This window comes from Lygodium microphyllum, chromosome 6, assembly GCF_053477565.2.
Source record: "Lygodium microphyllum isolate KBCC chromosome 6, Lygodium_microphyllum_v1.1.10, whole genome shotgun sequence".
In the NCBI taxonomy this organism is placed as follows: Eukaryota; Viridiplantae; Streptophyta; class Polypodiopsida; order Schizaeales; family Lygodiaceae; genus Lygodium; species Lygodium microphyllum.
The window spans coordinates 15,915,507-15,934,875 of NC_141140.1; the positions used below are offsets into that span (position 1 = coordinate 15,915,507).

Below are 19,369 nucleotides of genomic sequence, written 5' to 3' on the forward strand. Positions count from 1 at the left end.
TTGTAGCAGTCACGTTTAAAATGATCCTTCTTGCCACAATGATGACATTCAACATCTTTGCCACGTGATTTACTGCGTCTCTTGCTATCAGATTTGCCTTTCTGTTGTCATCCACCCCTAGTATGCAAAGCACTAGAACACTTACTGGATGCATTGTTCTGCCGATTCATTTCTTTCATGAGTAGAGCACTCTCTACATCAGCTTACAAAAGAATCGCATTAGAATTGCTCATAGCAGTCCTGAATGTATCCCAGCTCTCTGGAAGAGTGCAAAGCAAGAACATAGCCTTTAATTCTTTATCAATCAAGAACTTCAAGGTAAGCAATTGGGTGGAAATGGAGTTAAACTCACTCAAGTGAGTAGACATTGCTGTGGCCTCATTCATACGCAAATCCAATACACTTTGCTTGCATCACTCTTCTATGCATATAGTTCTTCTAGTCGAGTCCAAATAGTATATGTAGAATCCAAACCTTCAATGTTAAACAACTAGGCATTAGAAATCGACAGGTCGATGGTTGAGCGTGCAAGCTCATTTAAGTCATCCCAATCGTCGTGTTCCATATCTGCGGGTTTTGCCTCTTTGGTCTTAATCGGGTTTGCCTGCTTCTTTTGCAACATGATATTGTAGCACTGTTTTTGTGAAACTGCAAAGTTATGTGCTCCTTCAAGCTTCTTTATGTGCATAAGATTACTGCTGTCATTGCTGCCAACCATGATTTTCAGCCCAAATGTGACCCAAAAAAAAAAAAAAAGCAAATGCAAGCCCAAACTGTCACACAAGTGACCAAGGTACAAACAAGTATCAACCAGCAATAAATGACCACATTGAAGCAGTAATTTCAGATCTGTATGTAAATTTTTAAAAGCACCAGACCATGTGCTACAACATTCCAGAAAACTGATTATAGCTGTTCGAAGGGCAAATGCATTACATTACATGAGAAGTCCCAAATGTTAGCTGCAATTTTTGTTGTACATGTACCCATCACGGGCATAAAATTTGATACACACGGTCAAAAGCCCCAAAATTTTTTGTGCTCAAAGCATTAACCATACATCTGAACTGTCTTTGACATGCATAAAATAGGTCAATTTTGCCAAAATAGAGTAATTTCAGCATAACCCCCAAATTTCATTGACCAATCTGTCCGAATTGCTTTAATACATGTTCCCGAAAGCATAAAACAGACAAAATTAGCAAAATTTCACAAGATTTTGCAAAAGCCCCAAAATTCTTGGGTCCAAATGTGCACCAATGTTAGCCAATCTAACTCAGTTGAACAAAATTTCACCAATACAGTGAAAACCCAAATTTTATGGGTCCAATGTTGAGAAAATTCACTGAGATGAGCAAAATTTCAATAATTTTGGCGAAATCTCCATTTGAAATGCACACAATGTCTGCAATTTCTGACGCAGATGCCTCAATTTCGCATGAACCGTACTCAATCTGGAGAAGCCCCAAATTTCTGGGCCAAGATTGTAGAAATCTGACTATTTGTGTTTGCGTGTGCGAACCCTAGTAGTGGAAAAGGAATTTGAAAAAAAATTTGAAGAGAAGAAAAAAAAGTTGGACGATGGGTCCATTGATCCGTAAGGGCTAACATCGCTTGTTCACGGACGAGGGTCTCGTCAGCTACTGTACTGGAGTCGCCTTGCAGTTGCGTGGTCGTTGCCTGGTTGCGCCTTGTCGGCCCCGTGACTGGTCGTGTAGCTTCGCCAGGCCATTGCCGTGGCTGGTTGTCCATTGCTCGCCAGGCCGTTTGGGCCAGCCTGTCACATGTTCGTTAACTGGTCGTCAGGCAGTTGCTTGCTGGCCCAACCCGTCGCACGTTCATGAATTGCTCATTAGGCTGTTACCTACTCGCGGAGCTAGTCAACTGCTCACTGACTTCTGCCCGTGCTTCTCCTCGAGAAGCGTGCACTCTTTCGGCTCACTTGTCAAGTGCTACCACCTGACACTCCTAGGAAAGGTGAACGTTGTAATCAATGCTCTGATACCAGTTTGTTGAGATCAAAGGGTGCGAAGATCGAGACAATCAAAACTTGCTAGCAACAGCGAGAGTGAGAGTGAGAGAGAGCAGAGTAGTGGAGAGAGTGAACACGATTTTTTTGGGTACAATGACGAGTGTATGGCTTTAGGTTTTTAGATAGATATATATATGAAAGTATAAGTGCTAAGGGTGTGTGCACACTCGAGCACATTTAAAAGGCATAGGGCCTTTATTCCCAACACAAAGCTGGCATATCCTCTCATTTGCTGCAACATGACTCCATCAAATTGTCTCAATCATTAGCTGATGTGATGAGGTGCGGATCTATCCAATAGCAACTTGAAGCCCATGAGAGAGTTGAGCATCCATATATCTCAGCCTCACTATGAGACCATCTTGGGAAAGCTGCAAGAAGTGACACCGGTATTGTGCCATCTTCGTGCCTAATGGGAAAGTGGGACAATCAAGGCTGTAATCGAACAATGGCAATCTATGTATATTCATGCCATGCAAGTTAAGCCAGGTGCTCATATGTGCGTATCAACACTGTCTATCTCCCTCTGCTGCAAGCTATCTTGAAAACTCCAAAGCTAGCCTAGGGTATCGGTCTTTAGGTAACTGCCATATCCTCGGGAGGAAAGTAATTGCTTGGAATAGTGCCTCCATTTCCATGGGTGCTGCGCCCAACTCTACTTGGATGATCTCGTGTGGTACTGAGGCTTTTTCCCTTATCATACATGCTATCATCATGACCAGCAGTCTCTCCATATGTTCCCAGCCATCATAATGTTGTGCTTTAGGTCCGTGACAGTCCATGAGAGGCATCTGTCTAGTATGTTAAGGCTTGGGCCTCAAATGGTTGCTTCAAAGAGTAGTGTGGGCATAACTAAAGTGTCAAAGAACCACAATTTGGTACGGGCCTCTTGGAGCTATATGTGTGCGCACTGTTGCTCTAGAGTGCCCAAAGCTATATATGCCCGTGCAAGCCTAGCCTCTGAATCTCCTTCCATGAAAACTGTCGCCCTTTAAAAGTGACCCTGAGATATACATATTGTCTAACCATTTCCATAGACTGACCAGATGCTCTGAGCGTGTCACCCAAGTTGCTGAGGTGTTAAAGACCATAATTTTAGTCTTTCCAAGATTAATCTTGAGTGCTTTCTCTTCACAAAACACAATGCATCTAGATATTGTTGAAGCCCCTCAGGTGAATTTGAGATAAGCACAATATCATTTGCATATAGCAAAATTGATATGAATACCCTTTGCCAAGTTGGCTTCCATACCACCCCATCTCTATATGTAATCTGAAATCTTGTCAATGTATAATCCAAACAGCAAAGGAGAGAGCAGAGAGTCTTGCTTTACACCCAACTGTGGTAGACAGTGAGTCTATTGTGCCTCCAAGCACTCATACCGTACTTGTGAGTGTCTCATACAATGTATAAATACACCATTGCATATTCACTGGGACCCCAATGGTTTGCAATCTTTGCATGAGTATTGTACGTGGTACTGTATCAAAAGCTTTGTGGAAATCCACGAAACAACAATAGATTTTTTGCCTTAGGGATCGTCCCTTCTCAATTAAGGCCCTCAGGGTGATATATATGGTCTAATGTATTGTATTCTTGGTGGAAGCCAGCTTGTCCCTACAGATCGTATCCCCTTTGTATATATACTTAGCTCTTAAGTCCAATACAACAGTGAGAGCAAAAAGCACACGTAGAGTGGTCATCTTCACAACAAGGGAGAAGACCTCTTGAAAGTCAATCCCTTTCTTTTGTGCATACCCTTTGGTAACGAGTCTTGCCTTGTACTTGGGTTTCCCATCAACTGTCTTTGCTTTGTAAACCCATTTGTTTGGAAGAGGTTTTCTTCGTTTGGGCAACGACACAAGATCCCAAGTATCATTAGCATATAAAGATTTAATCTCTTCCTACATAGCTAGCTCCCACTTATTGCTGAATTTGCATGACTTGGCCTCTTTATATATAAGAGGCTCACCCTCATCTGTAAGCATCACATAGTGCAAAGAGGGGTCATATCTATGTGGCTGCCTTCTTAAGCGTGTAGACTTGCATACCCAATGATCTACATTTTTAGGAATTGGGTCTACATCAGGCGGTATTGTTAGACAGTCATATCTTGGACAGTTGGATGGCAATGCCACGTTAGCAGAGTACGCACCAGGCAGACACATAAGCATAGTATGGCAGCAAGTAGACACATAAGCACAGTACAGCGGGATGCCACGTCAGCAGGGCAGATAGGTGCCACGTGGCACAGGTACAATCGAACTGCAGTTCTGTGCAGTCGGACAGTTTTACTGCAGTTGGCTGCACGACCTGGGGCTGGTATTTCCTATTTTTTGGCTATTTATAGCCAGTTTGTGGCACACTCTAGGATATTCATTATTCAGATTCTGATCTTGAGATCTGTTGGTTGAGATAGACGGTGCTCGGGCTGATGGAGATCGAGGTTATCAAGTCGGAGACACATACAGATATTTCCTCTACTCCCGTGTATATTTCTACACTCTTATACAGCATACTACACTGCAGATTTTCTGCGTTTACACTGTCTCCTCTCTCTCTGTCTTTGTCCTACGCTTTCGCATTGCTGCACTCTGACATGGTATCAAAGCGGTGAAGATGGACTGACTAAGGGCTGAACCTATTTGAAGAGGAGATTTCAGCGCGACACAAGGCTGCGTTTCTAGGATTCGAGGGCGAGCAGGAGGGCTACGCATCGGATCAAGGCTGAAACGAGCATGGCGTGCGGGAAAGGAGTCTAATCGATGAATTTGTTGCAGATTATTGTTGTTCAAAGGGGAGGAAGGCTGCGTTTGAGGCGTTCCATTGTAGATTTTACCTTTTGATCGCCTCCAACGGATGAAGAAGCTTTGGGCAGCAGAGGAACCATCCTTAGAAGACTGTGTTTACATAGTCAAAGGGGGCTGATTTTGCGTTTGTGCAGGTGTTACAGGTTAACATGTCTACAGAGACTGATTTGGAGTTCCAAGCAATAATGGACAGGAAGGTGCCTGTCATACCGGCTCTTCCATCGGATCAAAAGCTTGATGGTGATAATTAGCGCATCTCGCGGGTGATGATGTTGCCATTTTGGAATCTTATGATTTGGCGGAACTGGTGATGGAGAAGATTAACAGGCCCTCGGTGAGGGATGAGTCCAAACTCTCTTCCAATGCTCGTGTGGAGTTGACGAAGGCCCAGTCTTACTGGGACAAACTGAATGCCAGGATTCGATCTTTTTTGTTTCTGTCTTGTGCCATAACCGTGATAGCTCACATTGAGCACTTGATGGTGGCTCAAGAGATATGGGTGGAGCTCGACCAGATGTACAACCGGATGACCCTGATGAAGAGGGTTTCTTTGGAGGTGTAGATGCGGACCTTGTCCATGAATAAGTCTTCTTCGCTTCGAAAACACATCAACAAGCTTTGGCAACTTCAGATGCAGGTTCAAAATGCGAGGAAGTCTATTTCGTCCGAAGACATGGTGATCACTTTATTGTCCCAGTTGCCGCCACGATTCGGTATTTTTTATTCTGCTCTTATTGCATCTTGGGGCGGGAGTTGACTCTTTGGTGGGAAGGGTTGGTTCCTATGGTCTTGGACCAAGAGAAACAATTGAATGGACAAAATGCTTAAAAATCGGAGGCTTTGTTTGGTCAAGCCTCTCAGAAGAAGGGGAAGGACCAAAAGAATAAGAAGGAGGACAATAAAGCCAAGAAGGACAGGAGAAGGAATCGATTTGCCATATTTGTGGTAAGATCGGTCATTGGAAGAAGACTTGCCCCATCAAAGACAAGAAGGACACCAAGGACGCGAAGGATTCTGGAGCGGTGGGTGCACCCTCATCAGCTGCTTTTCTACACTTAGCAGTCATTGAGGATTCTACATCGAAGACTTCTGATGCTGCGATGACAGCTCCCCAGGCTCGAGAGTGGATTGTGGACAGTGGTGCCTCATGGCACATTACTCCTCCCGATGGTGTTGCCCATTTGCGACCTTCGCGTGGGCAGGTTGTCATAGGAGACAACTCTTCTCTGTCTATTGCTGCGCGGGGTGAGATGTAGCTTATTTTAGATGGATGTGGTGGTACCCACACTTCTAAAGTGTTGCATGTGCCAGGCTTGGGGTATCATTTGCTTTCGGTCCATAAGATTTGTGTTCTTGGTCTCTTGATGGAGTTTGACAATGATACTGTTCGAGTCCTTAATCGTGGATCGAGGAAGGTTCTTTGTGCAGGGTATGAGAAGGATGGTATCTACAAGTTGAAGTCTTCCACAGCTCTTACCCCTCTTTTTCTTACCTCTAGACACAGTTCGAGCTTTGGCATGCTCGGTTTGGCCACTTGAACTATGAGTATCTTTTCGGAAGGCGTCGTGAGGATCGTTTATCCAAGGTTTGCCGGATATAGTGGCGAGCCATCAACCATGTGTCTCCTGCATTCATGGGAAATTGCATCGGGATGTGATTCCCAACAAAGCTTCGAGGCGGTCTACTTCACACATGGAGCTTGTAACTATAGATCATTGTGGCCTGATGAGGACCGTGTCCTTGAAGGGGAGCTTGTACTTCATGTTGATTGTAGATGACTACAGCAAGATGACTTGGGCCTATTTCTTGACTTTGAAGTCGAAGGCTTTCCCTCACTTCAAGGATCTTCTCTTTGAGGAGAATCGTTTTGGCCGGCGACTGAAGACCTTGCGTTCAGACAAGGGAGGTGAATTTATGTCTAATGAGTTTGCTCGTTTTTGTGAAATAGAGGCATTCACTAGGAGTTTGCTAACACCAACACTCCCCAAGAGAATGGCGTTTTGGAGCGGAAGAACCGAAGTGTGATCGAGATGGTGCGCACCATGATGGAGCACCGACAAACACCTCAGTTTCTGTGGGCCAAGGCAGTGGCTAGCACAGTTCACATCTTCAATCGATCTCTCACTTCGCCTATTGATAGGATGACACCTTTTGAGGCTTACTTCGAGACTAAGCCTGTTGTCTCTTATTTCAGGATCTTTGGGTGTGACGCTTATGTGCACATCTCGAAGATGTAGAGAGACAAGTTTGAGGCTGCTTCCCGACAACAGGTTTTGTTGGTCACAACTCCCAGCCCTAAGGTTATTATCTGTTTGATCCCGTCAAGCGGGATGTCTATACGAGCCGAGGTGTGCGGTTGCTGGAAGTTCTGGCCATAGAGGGAGTGAGGAGCATCCCGTTCTTGGAGATCCAGGGGAGAGTCGGGCTCCGGAGACAGTTTCTTTGGAGCTCGAGTCTTTTGATGGAGATTCTTCTTTTGATTCCGAGTCTTCAGTTCCATCGGCCACCCTTGAGGAGCTTTCACCGGTGGATGTTCTCGAGTCTTCAGCCGCTGGAGAGCGACAGGGAGAGGTCAGGCCGCCTCCTCATTGGGCCCGTGACACCCTTCAAAATTCAGGGATCGAGGGGGTCCCTGAGGAGTGGGAATTGCAAGATGGACCGTAGAGGTCACGAAGGAACCAGACACATTCTTCGGAGCTTGTTTGCTCCAACTATTGTGCTGCAGACCTGTGTTATGCAGGATTGTGAGCCCACTTTAGTGAATGAGGCTTTGCAGTCTGATCATTGGCGGAAGGCTATGGAAGCCGAGTTGGAGGCTGTTGAGAGGAATGGCACTTGGTCTCTTGTGCCTCGTCCCTCTCACAAGAAGGTGATTGATGTCAAGTGGGTCTTCAAGACCAAGTATCTTAGCGATGGTTCTTTGAACAAGCACAAGGCTCGCCTTGTTGCTAAAGGTTTTGCTCAGCCCCCAGGTATTGATTTCCATGATACTTTTGCCCCCACTGCTTGTATGGCGACTATTCGTTGCCTTGTTGGCTGGCTATGGGAGATGGCTTGTCTATCAGTTGGATGTGAAGTCAGCATTTTTGAATGGTGACTTGCAGGAGGAGATCTATGTTGAGTAGCCTTCTGGCTTCGGATCCTCGAATGGAAAAGTTTATAGGTTGAAGAAGGCCTTGTATGGCCTCAAGCAGGCTCTGCGTGCATGGAACGAGAAGATTGACTTGTTTCTTCAGTTGAAGTTGGGATATCGGCGCTCCAAGGCTGATCCACAGCTTTATGTGCACACTTCCGAGGTTGGTCATGTGTTGTTTGTGTTATATGTTGATGATTTGATTCTAGCAGGGAATCATGCACAAAAGGTCAGCGAGACCAAGACAGCTTTATATCAGACATTCGAGATGATGGATTGGAGCTTCTTCATTTTTTCTTGGGTCACGAGATTTATCAGTCTCAGCGGGGGATTTTCATCTCTCAGCAGAGGTACATTCAGGAGCCCTTGGTGACTTTTGAGATGGCGACTTGTCGGCCCATTACTATTTCTATGGATCCGAACTGGAAGGCCACTTCGCACTCAGATTGTCCCGTGACGGATGCTTCTTGCTACCGCTAGTTGATTGGGTCCTTGATTTGGCTTCTCAACACTCATGTTGACCTTTGTTTTGCTGTGGGTCTTTTAGCGGGGTTCATTACTGAACCCAAACAGACGCATTGACAGGCTGCCCTGAGGATTGTTCGGTATTTGAGGGGGACCTCTGACTTAGGGATTTCTTATCCAGTAGGTACAGATGCTATAGATTTGGTTCTTGTAGGTTGGAGTGACTCGGATTGGGTTGGCGATGTGGACCACTGACGGTCTACTATAGGCTACTGTTTTACCTTGGGTACAAGTGTTATCTCCTGGAGTAGCAAGAAGCAGCCCATGGTAGCCCTTTCTTCTACTGAGGCAGAGTATTGGGCTTCGTCTTCCACCACATGTGAGGTTGTGTGGCTTCGGAGATTATTGGAGGAGCTTGGTTGCCCCCAGACTCGTCCTACTCTTCTGCAGTGCGAGAATGAGAGTTGCATTGCCTTGGTGCGGAATCCTGTATTCCATGCTCGAACCAAGCACATTGAGATCCAGTATCACGTCATTAGGGAGAAGCTTCTAGATAGGACCATTGATGTGGAGTACTGCAAGACAGAGGATAATCTTGCAGACTTGTTCACGCATGCGGTTTCCCAGGCTCTTCTTCGGCAGCATTCCTGATCCCTCAGTCTTTTGCCCCGTCCAGTATTTGAGAGGGGGTGTTAGACAGTCATTTCTTGGACAGTCGGATGGCAGTGCCACGTCAACAGAGTATAGTAGCAGGTAGACACGTCAGCACAGTACGACAGGATGCCACGTCAGTACGGCAAACAGGTGCCACGTGGCATAGGTACAGTCGGATTGCAGTTCTCTGCATTCGAACAATTTTATTGAAGTGGGCTGCATTTAATGCAGCCGACATGGGGCTGGTATTTCCTATTTTCTGGCTAATTATAGCCAGTTTGTGGCACACCCCAGGATATTCATTATTCAGATTCTGATCTTGAGATCTGTTGGCTGAGACAGACTTTGCTCGCTGACAGAGATGGAGGTCATCAAGTTGGAGACACACACAGATATTTCCTCTGCCCCCGTGTATATTTCTACACTCTTATACAATATACTACACTGCAGATTTTCTGCGTTTACACTGTCTCCTTCTCTCTCTCTCTCTCTCTCTCTCTCTCTCTCTCTTCTCTCTGTGTTCACTCTCTCTCAGTCTTTGTCCTACGCTTCCGCATTGCTGAACTCTGACAGATATGCTATTTTTAGTATTTATTGGCTGCTGTAACCCATTTTCAACATGCTGTTCATGTTGTATAGCACTTGCATTTTCATTACCAGCACCTGCATTTTCATAATCAGCAATTCTATCTTGCTGTCCATGACCTCCTTGTGCTTCTATTTGCTGTCCATCATCATCTGGCTCAAAAATAACTAGCTGATCATCAGTTCCAGCCTATTGTACAACATCATGAGGCTCATCATTTGAAGTAATAGGTGGCTGCAAATTCTGAAATTTGACATTTTTCATGTATTCGTTAGAGGCTAAAGTACTTTTCAGCAACTTTGCCTCATTAAACACAACATTACGGCTGTGAAATTCACCCTCATCACCATAGCCCATGAAAATGCCTTTGGTGGATTTCGGGTCAAGTTTATTCCTCAGCTCATGTCTAACATGCACAAAAGCATCACAACTGAATATCCGTAAATGGTCATATGAGGCCGATTTGCCGAACCAAACCTCCTCAGGAATGCCATTACTTAAGGACCTGTTTGGAGAGCGGTTGCAAATGTGAACCGCGGTTTTAAATGCCTCTCCCCGAAATTCATGAAGGAGATTAGCAGTGGACAGCATGCACCGCACTCTTTCACATAAAGTCCTATTGTATCTTTCAGTCACATCGTTTGAAGAAGGGCTGTAAGGGGCTAGAAGCTCCCTCTTGATTCCATGCAAGTCACAAAAAGACTTAAACTCAATAGATGTGAAGTCAACCCCATTATCAGTTCTCAAGCATTTCAGCTTTTTACTTGTCTGAGTGGTCACAAATGCACCACCCAACAATTCCACGGGCATACTACATACATCAAAATGCACTAAGGCCAAGACATTGAACTTACAAGAGACACCAAAGTAAATTGAAATTTCCATTTGCTTTCCAAACTGACATTCATTACAAAATTCAAGTTTAGAGCCTTTTCCATCACCCTCTTCAAAGAGGTAAGGACATCAAGTCCTTTTTGTCTCATATGGCCTAATGTCTTCGGCCACAACTTTAAATGACAACCAATTTCAGCAACTGCAAGAAACTTGCCTTTCAAAGCTTTACAGTGCAGACAATAGAAAGTACCCTTCTTGGTTCCTTTTGCAATCAGCATGGAATCCTTTTTCAATTTCCACAAATCATCACCAAACAGTGTAGTGTAACCATGCAAGTCTCACTGACCTACAAATAATAAACTCTTCTTGATGTCAGGCAGATGTTCGACATCTTTTAACACAAGCTCTTGGCCATTATCCAAAGACAAGTGTACAGTGCCAATCCCATCAATGTTACAAGCATGGTTATTTCCTAGATATACTTTTCCATAACTACTTGCATTGAACATAGCAAAACACTCCAAGCAAGGAGTTACATGGAAAGAGACACCAGAGTCTACAATCCAAGTCTAAGTGACACCATCATCAATTGACAAAAGTGCATCAATCACATCAGGCTTGGTAATCTGCATATCCTGTATGTGATATACAAGGGCATCATAATCAATTGCACATAATACATCAGCCTCTGTATCCAAGAGCTCCTCTATGACTACGCTGAAGGCCACATTGGCTTTTTCCTTGCCTTTGACTGCCTTAGATACATTTGTCTTATCCTCTTTCTTCTTTTTGTCTCCTACATTCTTCTTTCTCTCTTGTTTCTTCTTGTAGTACCTGCAATTAGGCTTCTTGTGGCCCTTCCGATGACCTCGATAGAAAGTAATATGACTTTTTTCCTTTCCTTTGCTCTTGCTTCTCTTTCTGTGTCCAACATTTGTATTTTTCTTTTCAGCTCTACCTCTAACATTATAAGCTGAGTTGTTGCCTTCTCCGCTAGACTTACGTCTAATTTTTTAACTCAAGATTGAACCCCTCACACCATCATATGAGAGATTGGGGTTATTATTGAGAGAAACTACCAAGGTCTCCCAAGAATCAGGTAGTGTCATGATCAAAAAGAATTGAAAAGGTACGTTGGATGCCACAAACTCTAGCCGTCACGTTGACTGGTTATGTTGGTGATTGGTCTCCACGTCGACCTGTCACCAGGTCACTCGTTGGAGTGTCGCGTGCTGCACATGCGTTTGTCTGCCCACTACTTGTCTCTTGTCGCCTGCTGGTTGTCAACTAGTCACAGCTTCCGCTTGGGTGTGCTCGCTGGACGTCAGCCCTTTCACGTGACAGTTGGCTGCACCTTGATCTCGGAAAGCGTGCAGAACCTTAAGCTTTGATACTAGTTGTTGAGAGTGTATTGTAGCTGGAGGAGTAAGCAGGTGAGTGAGTGCAATAGCGAGAGAGAGAGTACGATATGATTTTGGGTGTACCAACAATGTGTTGGTACACAAATAATAAAATGTATTTATACTTAGGGCACGTAAGGGTGCATTGACATGTACAACTAAATAATTCACGTGTACAATACACGGAGATAAATAAAGGACGTTTATCCCAACATCTAGTTTCTCCTGGCCTACGAGGGTGAGGCCTTTAAACACTCTCCCAGTTGTATCCCAGAACATCTGGTAATCTAGAACTTATACATTGATTAGATTCTGTATACATAACTATATCAGTCCCATGGAAAGCATCCTCAAAATAACCTGCATCAAGTCTCATTGAACCATTACAATTCCAAAGTGACATCCTTATTATCCATGTCCTCAAATTTCAGCATGAGGATCCAACCTCTTTTGTCACTTGGATCACCTACCCTCCATGCATGCATAATGCGTGTCTCATTTACACCCATTTTAGCACAAAGTGTTTTAGCATCCTCTAGAGGGTTCCTTTTTCAGACCATTCCACCACACGAACACGTATTGCATGGAGTTTCCTTTTTGCTTCCGTTTAGTGTGGGGTTCATCATTTCTACTTTGTTTTGAGGCATCCCTTTGTTTCTTTTGATTGGCTCAATCCATTGTGCATTTTCTTTCATTGTATGCTCAACATTTTCTACTTTCTTTTGAGCTCCCTCTACCACATTCACATATGTGTGTGTATCCCTTTTTAAAATTTTCCACCTCTTTCTTTAATTCTGGTGCAACTAGCATTGTTGCTTGTGCATCCGTCATTGACTTGTGTGTCGCTAATTCTTTCTTACATGCCTCTAACTGCCTTTTCAATTCAGCAATCTCCATATCCTTGGCTGCTATGCATGCATTTGTATCAGATTTCAATGCATCCATATCTACTTTCTAGGCATCACTTTGTTCAAGCTATCTGTCATATCAACCTGCAAGTCAGCCTTTATTTATTTGTATTTTGCATCATCCTAGCCAATAATGCATGATTTCCCGTTTGCATGTATAACAACACTTAGCTCCCTTTTGAATGTCTCCTGCAATTTGTCACATATGTCTTTTTGCTTTGTATCCATGTCATTCATCACTTTTTGTTGCATGCTGCCCCACAACTTCATACATGCTTTCAGGTTTGCATCCATTTTGGCATTTAATTCCTTTCCCCATGTTTCTTGGATTGCATTCATGTCACTTGTTACCTTGTCAATCATTGGTATACATATACTGCTGCAATCTCGGCTCTTATGAGGGCTTTCACGTCATGTTGCAATCAGCCTTTGCATCTTTGTCCACACTTGGTACTTGTGGGAGTGGCATTTTCATGAGCACTACTCCTGTTTTGTCTATAGTAAAACTTTTCATCTTTAGTTGGAGTGTTGTACTGCCCCTTTGATGCAGTGCCTCCTGTGGTCAGCCCAATTGGTTGTGTCAAGTTCAGTTTTATGCCCACTGGTTTCTCTTTCAGTAGTCTCTGCCAAGAAAGCAGGCCCTTCTGTGTGTTTGATTGATGAGCAACCCCCTACTGGGAACAGTCTCACTGTTGTGCGGGAACCAGACAGCTGTCTGTCGATCAGTGCATTGATCATGACAGGTATCTGTGTCAGTACCCCCAGAGTAGTTACTGTCGCATCAGCACATTCACGTCAGTTAGAGCCTCCCTGTCAGTGAGAGCCATCACTGTCAGTCCGAGCCGTCACTATCAGTACCCCCCTCGTTAGTCAGGGCCATCACTATTGTATCAGTACATTCACGTCAGCATTCACACATCAAGGCATCAGTTGCGTCAGGTACATTCACACTCTGGTACATTCGCATTAGGTACGTACACGTCAGACATCAGTCTTCAGAGACAGGTACATTCATGTCAAACATTAGTCGTGAGACATCATTTGTCGAGACAAGTACATTCACGTCAAACATCAGTTGGAGAGAGAGAGAGAGAGAGGGAGAGAGACAGAATCGATGCACAATATTACTCTATCATAAGTGAAGCCAATGTACTTCATAATGAGAGAACAACGCTCAAAGAGATCACATTAAATAATGCCACGCTTAATGTGCTAGGGTTGCAAAAAGTGTCATTTTATAGGAAATTTTAACCCTAAGAGTGTATGAAGTTTATATCCTTAAAAACACTTGAAAGCAAGTGGTAAAGGAAACCAAGTGTGCCCATTACTCTTTGAAACATCATCTTGGCGAGTTACTGATGCAGTGAAATAACACATGATGGAAAATTGAAAACAATGAGAAGCTTACAAAGTGGAGAGAACGAAGAGGCAGTAATAAATGTCTGCAGTAACCAGAACAATATGCACCAGATGATAAAATCAATCTGTCTTTTTTATGTGCAGATCTGATGCCACAATCATATTCTGAGGTTTTCAAAGAGCTGTTACAAATCTACAGGAGGTACCGAGATGTCATTGTTTGACACCTATTTGAAGTGCTAAAGTATAGATTTCTCAGGTGCTCTTGCAAAGGACAGGTTGAATGTAAGATCTATCTTTCAATTATTCATGATTTGCATTTCATTTAATGAAGAGAATGGGTTAATTTCAGTAAAGTAGTACTATTTAAGACCTTCTAAACTGAATGGAAAATTAGAACATGAAACTAAGGCTACGAAGCAACTATCATGCTTGCTTGTCTACGCCAGCCTTACTTTCTATTTGTGTTTATGTTCACTGATAGGCACTGGGATCACTACAGAAGTTGATAGATCTAGAGAGTCGTGCAGATTTGGATCTCTAACAGTGGCATATACTGGTAATAGTTATCTGGACAATTGTGCAGATTTGGTTCTCCATCAGTGGGATATGGTGGCACTGTTTGTCTGCTTCATCGACCCTTGGCTTCTCAACAAGCTATAATATAAGATATGTTAGGTCAGATTTTTCAGCTTGTGGGCACACCATCTCTGAAGGTAGGCTGAACAAAATCTGTTCTGAAGCTGTGGAAATTAGATACAGAATGATGAGACAGCGGAGTAAGCATGCAAATTTTCAACCAGCACCATTACACATTTAATTGACCAGGTTTATGGCACATTGGATACAAGGGGATATGGCCTGTTCTGGCAGCTTCTCATACAGTACTTGCAAGACTAAGGAATGCAATCAACATAGAGCACCCATTGATTGATGATCTTATACTTTCTTCCCCAAGTTCAGGGAGCATCTGCTTTGGTGGTTTCCATCCCATTTGAGCTAGGACCATACAATGCCCCAGGCAGGGCCAGTACAACACGTCCTTTCTCGGAATGTGTTGTGCATCTGTAATGACATGCTTTATTGAATGCAGATTGCCAGAGGAGTTAGGTAATGGAGAACGCACATAAGGTTTGTATTTTGGTGAATATAAATGGAGGCTGTGCACTTCACCATTCTGTGGATTTTGTGTACATTGGGGCTTCTCACATTAAAAAATTATTATCTCATGGAAGGTGATCCACCAACACTCGAAATGGCAGTTCTGTTTGTGTTGAAATTTTAGATCCACATGCATAACCACGAACCATGGGGTTCTTTTTTTCAAGTTGTCAGAATGGCTCTATTAATGAACAATCATGTGGGTTTGATGGGAACCAGAATAACCTGCATTGACAGATACAAACCCAGCTTTTGGAATAAGAATACATTCCACATCTCTTTTGTGATTGTGAACTCCAAGAACAAGCTAAAAGCTAACCAACCCACCTCCAGACTACAAAAGACTGAAGCCACAGATTTTTGGGAACGAAGAGTGCAATTCTTTGGTGTTTCAGGCAGGGTATGGTATTTTGTAATAGTAGTAAGAGCAAACAACTAGCTCTGTGACTCCAGTTAGCTTGCATCATGAAGACGTCAGTGAAGAGATTATCTGAAATGTCTCCAAAAGTGGTGTATGAAACAAATCCTTTGAATCGAAATCCGGTGAGATGCTGATTCTTCTGCATGTGTTGCAGTAAGCTCACACATCCAAACTATTGAGGCAAGCCTCAATCAAATGATTGTAAGAAACCCACTTGGACACCTTGCAGTTTTGAAGCCCGCCCCTTCTGCATGCTCTTCAAGGGAATTTGATGGGCAGCAAAGATCTGTTAGAGGTACCATTAGGGAAGGAATACCTATCTAGCTTTTTTTGTAATGCATTTTTTTCGCATTAGACACCTCGCAGTTTTGAAGCCCGCCCCTTCTGCATGCTCTTCAAGGGAAATTGATGGGCAGCAAAGATCTGTTAGAGGTACCATTAGGGAAGGAACACTTAATTAGCTTTTTTTGTAATGCATTTTTTTCGCCTAATGGCTATATATTTTAACCTGATTTCGCCCGAACACCATCTCAAAGGATGACAGGCGCTTTTTGAGACCGTGCACAGCAGCTGGGAGGAATTGATCTTGAGATCGGTTGGAATTCACATACCCACCTCTATCAACTCGGCAATGGCTCATTGGCAACACTTTATTAGCTATCAAAATGAATGCATTGTGCTTTGCCCCTCGCCAGTCGCCGAGGAGATGTGCCAAAGATCAGTCCAACACTGGTTGTAAAGTCATGGTGGACAGCATCTTGCCCAAAATGTAAGAACGGATATTGTACGTAAGGAGAAATCTCGAGTTACTTTATCACACGAAGAAGAGAGGACTAAATGGAATATGTCAGCCTGAACGTGATGGTCTTGACTTGACCAGAAAGGCTAAGAACGTACATGGGTGATGGAGCCTTATATATATCTTATGAAGCTTTGTCCATACATCCAAAGATGTTCCGCAGGATGTGGCCGTCGGTAAGACTTCTTTGGAGAGACGAGGCGAGTCTGTCACAGCGTCATGTGAACCTTAGTTGAGGATTGCTTCATTGAATTTGTCTGTATTTCAACGGGATGCTTGCGAAGGTCGTTTGAGAACGAGAAGCCGATCTTGAGACGATGTACCGTCGTCGCTTCCACAGGAAATATTAGAAAGTATAAAGGACTAAAAGTCGAAATATTAGAAATTAATTTTGGAAATGTATATTTGTTCAGAATTCTTTACATTAATGTAGGCATCATTCTTTTGTAAGATGCAGTTGTAATCTACTCTATCTATTACTTAATGAGAGAACATTATAGATTTTTTAACATTTAGTGAGAACTAGGTTCGCTCTCATACAAGAAGTAACATCTCCCAAGTTGAATTAAGACTTGCAATGAATATGAGGGTTTTGGCAACCTCTCTTCTTTCTCACCTATACTATGTTCAATTGAGCTAAGTATCATATTCAATAGCCACAAATTAGGATATAGGGTACCCAACCTTGCTTGGGAAAACCTTAATCCTAATCCTAATGCATCAAAGACGGAATAATAAACTGTGTGTGCATCCTGGTGATTTCAAGCTTTCTTTTTCTTTACTTTTACCATAGCTAGTAAGGAATAGAGAGGTTCAAAGAGTATAAGGGACTTAGATTGAAGCCTTGTCTTGCATTTCTTTTATCTCCTCTCCTTTCCATGCGTTGCGTGCAACTTGAGGCATTTATATGCATTTGGGAGTGTGAGAATGTATGTGAGCGACCATACATAAGAACCTTCATATCTCTTGCTTGTTTACATTGTCTTGATGGTTTGGAGGTGAGCATGATGGCATTGAATCAAAGGCTTGGCTTGTAGAAAATACTCACATGGATTGTATAGCCATTTGCTTCTCCCTTCAGTGATGACTTACAAGAAGATGAGTAATAGGTAAGCCTACTACAGCTTTGAGTCTTTGTGCCATGGTGAGGTTATAGCTCTTGAAAGAAGAAGATTACTCTCTAATGTCTTATCATTTAGTCCCTGCTAAGGCCAGTACTTTGATTTCGTTATCAAGGCCAAGGTTAGAATCAAATTGTCAAGGCGCTTCTAGCAAAATGGGAGGTTTATGTGCTTATGGGATGGAATGGTAAGGAATCAGTCTTTAGCTCATGCGTTGCTAGATTTGGAGATTGGATCATTGACAAATTGGTTTTGAGTTTGACAATGATTTGAGTATAATAGATTAGAAGCACATGTAGTGAGGATTTCTATCCAACTTAGCCTATCCACTTGGACTCACCAATCTTCATTGCAACAAGAGATGATGCTTACATGGAAGGCTTGATGAATAGGGAAAGGGAAAGAGAAAGAGAAAGGAATGAGCACATGCAATATTGAGTAGAAATGAGAGGGGTATCAATCATTGAAGTAGAGAGCTTAGCGTAAAGGATACTTGCATTAAGGATAAGGGCAACCACTAGAATCAATTTGCCTCCTTAATGTAGCTTGATTTGACCTAGACTCAGTTGTTGACTTGAAGTTGGAATCATAAGACCATAACTAATTGCTTACTTCTCCAACCAAGCCTTTTCCAACAATGTAAGCAATTAGTCAACAAGAAGGTAAATCGCAAGTACTTTTAGGCCATAGTAACAGCTTGACAAGGCCAAGCTATGTAGAACTACTTGCTCTTGTAAGTGTCAACAAGAAGGTAAATCGCAAGTACCTTTAGCATGCATGGTGGAGTGGGCTTGATTTCTCAATTGTATGAACCTTCGATGCATGTCCAATAACAATTCCTTAGAACATTGACATATTTGATCATTTCTTTTTAGAAGATAGGAATGATGGAAGGTTCGAGCTTGTTTTGGGAACATACTATTAGTTTATATGTCATAAATTCCCTTATATTATTAGTTTTTTGAAGATCAAGTTTAGTTAAGGCTCAAGGCGAGCTCACAATGGAAAAGAGACTGAACATTTGAACCATAAATGTTGGGTGATGGACTCAAGAAACTTACCATACACAAATCCCAAGAAGAAAAAAAACCTAAGGAAAGGAAGAGAGATTGAAAACCCTAGATACGTAAATGGAAACATACACAAAATCACACATAAATGAGCTTACTAAGAGCAAAACTTGCTTGCAAGATTAGGAAAAAAAAGGCTTATGATCCATGAGAAACTTAATCTTGCATGAAGAGAAGAGAAGAGAAGAAGAGAGGAGAAGATGGAGAGCTTCTCTCTGCATTGTTCTATTGCTCCTTGTGGACTTCTTATTTCCCTTGTTCTCTTGTTGAAAGCGAGATGTGGGCTTTGTTGGGGGTGGGAGAGCAATGCTTTTCTCGAGATTGGTGACAGCTTCGAGGAGGTATCCTCTACTACTCTTTCTGCCTCCCCTAGAGTTTTCTGGCTGATGGTCGTTTAACACTCCTCCAAAGCCTATAGTCGAACGCTTGGAGGTAGGTTTTTTTCTCTTGGACTCCATTGTGGTAGTCGTTGACTTTCACCTACCACCTTTGGTATTGTGGCTAGTACCTTTGTCGGTATCTATATTGCCTTCCGGATGTAGGCATTCCAATTCACCTCATGCAGGGCATTGATTGTAAGGCTCTCCAGCAATGGTATGCCTATTCTATTTATAA

General features: G+C 43.0%; 1 protein-coding gene across 5 annotated transcripts in view; it reads left to right on the plus strand.

Annotated features, from left to right (window-relative positions):
- Nucleotides 1–17,136, plus strand: part of LOC148034324 (uncharacterized) — a 154,327-nt gene extending 137,191 nt beyond the window's left edge. For 3 of the 5 annotated variants that reach the window (XM_087679276.1, XM_087679281.1, XM_087679279.1), the window contains exons 8-9: nt 14,327–14,467; nt 14,667–17,135. In XM_087679276.1, the coding sequence (XP_087535402.1) occupies nt 14,327–14,406 (80 nt within the window). In that variant the 3' untranslated portion in view covers nt 14,407–14,467; nt 14,667–17,135. Of the gene's footprint in view, nt 1–14,326; nt 14,468–14,666 lie in introns of those variants that run through there. The other 2 variants (XM_087679277.1, XM_087679280.1) reach the window with 2 other exon arrangements.
- The last annotated feature ends 2,233 nt before the right edge of the window (nt 17,137–19,369 follow it).